Raw genomic sequence first — 7,394 nt, 5'->3', positions numbered from 1 at the left:
CTAGTGGGTTTGAACCACTGTACTTGTGATTAGTAGTCTAGTGTTGTTCCTACAGTGCCACACCAGGAGCTACATTTATAAAGATACTGATTATAAAAGGCAATAATAATGAAAACTGTTTTAAAAAACACACACACAAAAAAAACCAGAGCTATTCTTAAGCCAGAACCAATTTACAGAGTCACGGGAATGGACCACTTATACTTGAGTGGTCTGGGTTTATACCCACGTCTGTCTGTAATAAAGTCTGTGTGTTTATCATTATACTACTCAGACTCTTGACAGAGTGGGTGGCCAGATCACCCTAATTAAAATACCGGTAAATTGAACATGTGCATGCTGCGTTCCTCTCATGAGCTGTATCAAGGATACAACATCAGAATAGTGTTTGCTTTGCCATTGAAACAGTAGCAGATAAATTACTACAGCCCCTGGCAAATAGTATGCTCTCAATCCATGTTTAGTAAAGGAAATTTGTCAGTGAAAGAGGGCCATGTATTTTGTTGTTTGTTGATTTTTGTTCATGGGCTCTAGCCAAGGTGACTACTTTGATTTCATTCTGGCTTCACAATTCAAATGTCTATTATATTCCACAAATAAAAGTATGCTGAGCACTATGTAACAATTATAACTACCTGGTTAAGTCTCCCAATAGATACTTGATTGTTTTTTGTTTTGTTTTTTAAAAAAAAAACTTTGAATAGGTATGTATTGTTGCTCATCCAAATTTAATGGTTGTTGTTGGGGCTAAGTGCTGTCAAGTCAGTTCTGACTCAGAGCAACCCTATATAGGGTTTCTGAGGAGCTGCTGGTGAATTTGAACTGCTGACCTTGTGGTACAAACTGACCTTGCAGTCCAGTGATCATCTCACAGCACCATAGCAGGAGTCCAATTTAATGGTATTGGAAAGTAATTCAAGCAATATTAATGTTTCTGAATAATGCCCGAAGGTTTTTAACTTGTTCAAGAGGTGAATCACCCCCAAATCATGGGATTCTATGTGGAACGTGAAGGCATATGGATACTCTAAACTTAAAATGCTTACTTATGAATATTTACTAAGTTAGATTCCATTTTATCCAAGATTATTATAAAGGGGGAAATTTCCAATGCTTTGAAATAAAAATCATGAAGGAAAAATTCAACATTAATATTCTACTGTTTGATCTATTGTTTTCCTGGGTATTAAGAATTCTTACTCTGCTAGTAATGACATCTTTGTCCAGTTCCAGGAAGATGGGAATCAAGTCTAAAAATGATCCTCTTAACAACTATTTTTCTGGAAATCTTAATGAAATCAAATTGATATAAAAATATATAGATGTGTTTGAGATACTAAATCGACCACTGTGTGTTTAATCCTCAACTGAATTTCTTCCCAGTGAAGATTCCTTTTGCTGTTTGATCCTTCTAAGCCCCTACCTATAGTTTATGATGAGATTTTAGTAAAACAGGTTTGGGGATAGACCCAGAAAATTAGGTAATTTTGTATAATTTGGAAGACCAGAGATTTTATAAACTATACCCAATAATGGACTATTTCAATCCTATTTTGACCCTAGAATTTAGGTCTCAGGAAGGTGTCATCTATGATGACGTGGACAGTCCTGAAAGAAAGTCAAAGTAAGTCCACTACATCACTGATCATCTCTGCTACTGTTTGTCTCATTTCCTGATGCTTTGTTAAACATGGTTGGAGGGCCAGCTTCTCAAGATCCTTAGAGATTGGATGAAAAGTCAGCTGGTGATTTTCCTGTCTGTCACTGTACGATAAGCACTGGACTGCTAACCACAAGGTTGGTGGTTGAACCCACAAACTGCTCTTCAGAAACGCTATACAGGGTCATTATGAGTTAGAACAGACTCTATGGAACTTCACAACAATAACAACAAGGCAAAGAGCTCCGGTAGTGCTGTGGATTAGGTCAGCAGTTTGATTGGACCAGCCACTCCATGAGAGAAAGATGAGGTTTTCTGTTTCTGTAAAGACTTACACTCTCACTATCAGTCAGAACTGACTCAATGGTACACACCTACCACTACCAACAACAACAACAAGAAGAGAAAGAAGGAGCACTTATGGCATTGAGGAATAAGCACTGGACTGCTAACCACAGATCAGATTTCTCATCTAAGAGTTAATAAGCCTGATGAATAACTCAATCTGAAAGTCCACAAAAACAACTGAATGTCCATAATAACAGACCATCTCAATCCACTCCATCAAATCTGATCTGTTCCTCTACTCTATGTTTGGTGACATTTCAATAAATACATAGTTACCTAAATCAAAACCCTAGGCATTGTCCTTGACTTCTTCACCCCTGGGACATACACTGCCTCCATCTAATAACTCACACCTATATTTCCATCCACTGTTGTTGTTTTTAGGTGCTCCAAGTCATAGTGACCCCATGTGACAGAGTAGAACTGCCCCACAAGGTTTTCCAGACTGTCATCTTTACAGGGGCAGAGCTGATGGGTGGGTTTGACCCATCGATTTTTCACTTGCAGTTGACTGTTTAACCATTTCTCCATCAAGGCTACTTCCATCCTCCACTCTATTGCCCCCATTCAATGTCATTGTTTCTCAACTGGATTACTACAACAACCCCTAAGAGTCTGACTCACCTCCATTTCAGTTTCTTCTCCCATCTTTCCACCCACTGGCTTAAAAGTGCTTAGTGAGTCTCCATTGGCAACAGAATGAAATCCAAACTGTCTGTTATTGTCGTTCAGTGCCGTCGAGTTGGTTCTGACTCATATCGACCCTGTATAGGGTTTCTGAAGAGTGCCTGGTAAGTTTGAACCACTGACCTTGCAGATCAAATGGACCTTGTGGTCCAGTATTTATCCTATAGCATTATTCCAAACTGTATAGCAAGACTTAGAACTAATTAATGATCTAGCCCACTGGCAACCTGTCCATTTCACCCCACTCTCCTACTCACTCACCATTTTTAAATTCCTTTCATCCTCAACTCCTTGATCTTATCAAGCTATCTAGCGTTCCCAAATCTTTTTGCAACTTTATGAATTCATTCAACAAATATCTATTGCACATATACTATGTGACAGGTAGTGTGCTCAGTGTTGGCTATAAAACAGTAAACAAAATAGATGTAGTTCCGATTCCTGGCTGATTGAAGAAACAAATAAGTGAAAAAAATAAATCTGTAATTACAAATTACAGCCTTCATCTGCCATTTGTCATACTGTGATACAACAACAACAACCAAAAAGATATTTTAAATGGTTGCAACAGAACATCAACAGGTAACTGCCAGAAATTCATGTCAGAAGAGGATATGGAAAAGGGATATCATTGTGGATATCAATCAGATCAATCTTGCTGAAAACAGAGAATACCAGAAATATGTTTACCTGTGTTTTCCTGATTATGCAAAGGCATTTAACTGTGCAGATCATAACAAATGATGGGTAATATTATAAAAAACATATATCCCAGAACTCTCCATTATGTTCATGCAGAACGTGTACATAAACCAAGAGGCAATCATTTGAACTGAACAAGGAGATACTATGTGCCTTAAAATCAGGAAGAGTGCATCAGGAGTGGATCATTTCCGCATGCTTATTCAAACTGACTAACATATGAAGAAGAACATGGCATCAGGATTGGAGGAAAACTGATTAACAGCCTGTAGGTGACATAATCTTTCTTGCTGAATGTGAAGACTTGTAGCACTTATTGGTGAAGATCAAAGACTATAGCCATAGGTATGCATTATACATCAAAATAAAACCCACTGGAGCTGAATCCATTTCAACTCATCGTGACCCTGTAGGGCAGAGTTGAACTGCCCTGTAAGGTTTTCAAGGCTGTAAATCTTTACAAAAACAGACTCCCACATCTTTCTCCAGTGGAGCCATTGGTGGGTTCAAACTGCCAAACTTTTAGTTAGCAGACAAATGTTTTAAATGCTGCACCACTAGGGCTCCACACCTCAACATAAAGAAAACAAAAATCCTCACAACCAGATCACTAGGCAACATGGTGATAAATGGGGCAGATATTGGAGTTGCCAAGGGTCCACAACCAACACCTATGGAAGCAACAGTTAAGAAATCAAACTGTGTATTCCATTTGGTAAATCTGCTGCAAAAGACCTCTTTAAAGGTGTGCCTGACCCAAGCCATGATATTTTCAGTCACTTCGTATGCATGTGAGAACTGGACAATGAATGAGGAGCCCACAGAAGATTGAATCTTTTGAATTATGGTGTTTGTGGAAAATATTGGATATACCATGGACTGCCAGAAGAACGAACAAATCTGTCTTGGAAGAAATACAGCCAGAATGTTCCTTAGGAGCTAGGATGGTGAGATTTCTTCTTACATACTTTGGACACTTTATCAGAGGGGACCAGTCCTAGAGAAGGACATTGTGCTTGGTAATGTAAATGGCCAGGGAATAAAGGAAGCCCCTCAGCCAGATGGACTGACACAATGGATGCAGCAATGGGCTCAAATATAGCAATGATTGTGAAGATGGCGCAGAACTGCACAGTGTTTTGTTCTGTTGTATTATGGGTCTTTAACAGGACACTGGAATAGCAATTAGACAACTGACTTCTATTTCTACAGCTTACTGACAGATGTACCTGGGACAGGTCACCTTCCTTATTTCTCTGAACCATAGTTTCTAATCTATAAATCAATGATATAGCAATTCTTATCCTACCATAGCCACCAAAATCTCTAACTAGATCCCTGTGGTTAAGTGCCATTGAGTCAGTTCTGACCTTGCATAAAGTTTCCGAGGAGTGGCTACTGGGTTTGAACCACCAAACTTGTGGTTAGCTGTCCAGTACTTACCTACAATGCCATGCCAGGACTCCAGTGTAGGTGTAATGTAGGTTAATTTACTTAATGTTTTACTGTTGTTGTTGTTGTTGTTGTTATTAAGTGCTCAACTGGGTTCCTACACATAGCTACCCTACATAGGGTTTCCAAGGAGTAGCTGGGGGGGTTGAGCCACTGGCTTGTTGATTAGCAGTCCAGTGCTTATCCTACCGTGCCACACCATGCCTCTGACATATGTCTAGCATGGGTAGAAGTTGGTATGACTTCTCTGAATGAATATTTGGCAATATGTATCCATAATACCTATACCTTCTACTTAAGCAAGTGATTTCACTTTAAGGAATTTTCTCTAATGAAAAAATAAAGAAAAATTGCAGAAAATGTATGTATAGGAATGTATTTTAGAGTTATTTGTAAAAGGAAGATATTTTTAAAACTGAAATGGTCAAATGTACAGAGATGGGCTAAGTGTCTTACAGGCTACTACTCAACATGACTATTTAAATATGTAATAAATAGTTTCCAGTGACATGAAGAAGTGCTGACACTGTAGTGACGATTGGCAAAAAGCAAAATGTAAAAAAACCATATGTGCACTATTATCTCCATTTAGTTTTAAAACTGCTTGGACAAATGTGAAGCAGGAAACTGGGGTGTCTTTGAGTAGTTAAATTATGCTATTTTGTCTGTCTTCTGCTTCCTTTCGACGCCTTCCAATTTTTAAAATAATCAGCATATATTATGTTATATCTAGTAAAGAAAATAAACTTTTTAAAATAGGCATTTGTCTTGCTTAGTCCCTGCTTTCACAGCTGTAGCTCCTTCTAAACAACTTCATATTCAATAATTGCTCTAAGTCTAGCATTGTCCTAAGTCTATGGTGAATACATTGGGAATATTCTTGTATATCTGGATTCCAACTTCTGAGAACTTACAGTGGAGTGATAAAATAAGTGTGCATGGAACAGTTAGACAAGAAGGCATTGCTGAAGGCCTTGTGATAAAGGCAATGCTGTTGTTGTTTGCCATCTATTCAATTTTGAATCATAGTGACCCTCTAGGACAGAGCAGAACTGTCTCATAGGGTTTCCTAGGAAAGGAGCTCTGGTAGCGTAGTGGTTACGAATCGGGCTGCGAACCTTAAGGTCAGCGGTTCGAAACTACCGGCTGCTCCGCGGGAGAAAGATGAGGCTTTCTACTCCCGTAATGATTTACACCCTCGGAAACCCTGTACAGGGTCGCTATGGGTCGGACCCGACTCGACGGCACTTAACAACAACAACAACAAGTCTTTATGGAAGCAGACTGTCTCATCTGTCTCCAATGGAGTGGCTGGTGTGTTTGAAGGGCTGACTTTTGAGTTCACAGCTGAGTGCTTAACTACTGCATGACCAGGGTTCCTTGCCAAAGCCTATAGAAGTTGAGAAGAGAAGGGTGAAAGATAGCTTGAAGGCTTCTTAAAAGCCTTTCCTGTAAGCTGCATCTTACTTCAATACTGAAGATCAAATGCTGAGTCCTTGACATTCTTTTGGACCCCTGTGACTATAATCAGGAGATAGTGACAAAGTATCTCTGAAAATCTCAAATCTTCCTCAGACATAAGTATCCTTGAGTTTATAATTTACCAAGTGAAGAGTTATTCAAGGGCCCAGATGTGCAGATACCATAGACCTCCAAATGGTTCATGGAGTACGGTCCTTTTTTGCTCTCAATGTATCAGTGATGAACATATTGTTAACTGGCATTCCAAGGGGAGAAATATTTTTTAAATGGCAGGTATCATGAAAGACCATAAGCTTTGGAATCAGACAAATCTGGGTTCAAAGCTACTAACCATTTTTGTAAACAGGATAAATTACCTAGTTCTACTGTCCTCCAATTTCCTCCTTCATAAAATTTTATAAATTACTCTGAAGGATCAAATTTGTTAACATATATAAAATGGGTTGAATAGTGGTTATGAGTCGGGCTGCTAATTGAAAATCTGCAGTTCGAAACTATCAGCGGTTCCGCGTAAGGAAGATGAGTTTTTATGGCTCGTAAAGATTTACAGCCTCAGAAACCCTATGCAGGGTAGCTATGAGTCAGTTACGTGCAACTCTATGGCATGTAACCACCACACACACACACACCAAGACCTGACACACAGGTGTCCAAAACATACCAGTTCTTTCTATACAACCACCTTCTCCACTCCTTGCATTCTCCTCTGTCAGATATTCTCAAAACCCTAGTTCATTCAGTCTTGTCTCATAGTGAAGGCTGACAGTCTTCTTTCAGAGGTGAGATAACCAACATTCAAAATAAAAAGAAGTGTAATTCTAAAGTAGATTTCCTGCTAATGGTTTCAAATTTTGATCAGGGGTCAACAAACTGACCTGTGGTTCAAATTCAGCCTATTTGTTTTTGTAAATATAATTATACAGAAACAGTCATACTCATTTGTTTACATATTGTTTATAGTTGCTGTAGGATAAGCACTGGGCTGTTAGCCACAGGGTTGACAGTTCAAAACTACCAGCTGCTCCTTGAAAATCCCATACAAGGTCGCTGTGAGTCAGAACCT

The 7,394-nt window shown here is 39.0% G+C and overlaps 1 protein-coding gene across 1 annotated transcript in view; it reads left to right on the top strand.

The window, feature by feature from the left end:
- Positions 1–7,394, top strand: part of LOC102841677 (chromosome unknown open reading frame, human C1orf168) — a 98,056-nt gene that overhangs the window by 75,151 nt on the left and 15,511 nt on the right. The window contains 1 exon segment of the mRNA XM_006839876.1: positions 1,564–1,624. Within this exon segment, the coding sequence (XP_006839939.1) occupies positions 1,564–1,624 (61 nt within the window).

The sequence above is a fragment of the Chrysochloris asiatica genome, unplaced genomic scaffold (assembly GCF_000296735.1).
Source record: "Chrysochloris asiatica unplaced genomic scaffold, ChrAsi1.0 scaffold00026, whole genome shotgun sequence".
Classification (NCBI taxonomy): Eukaryota; Metazoa; Chordata; class Mammalia; order Afrosoricida; family Chrysochloridae; genus Chrysochloris; species Chrysochloris asiatica.
This window is presented reverse-complemented; position numbering and strand designations above follow the sequence as displayed.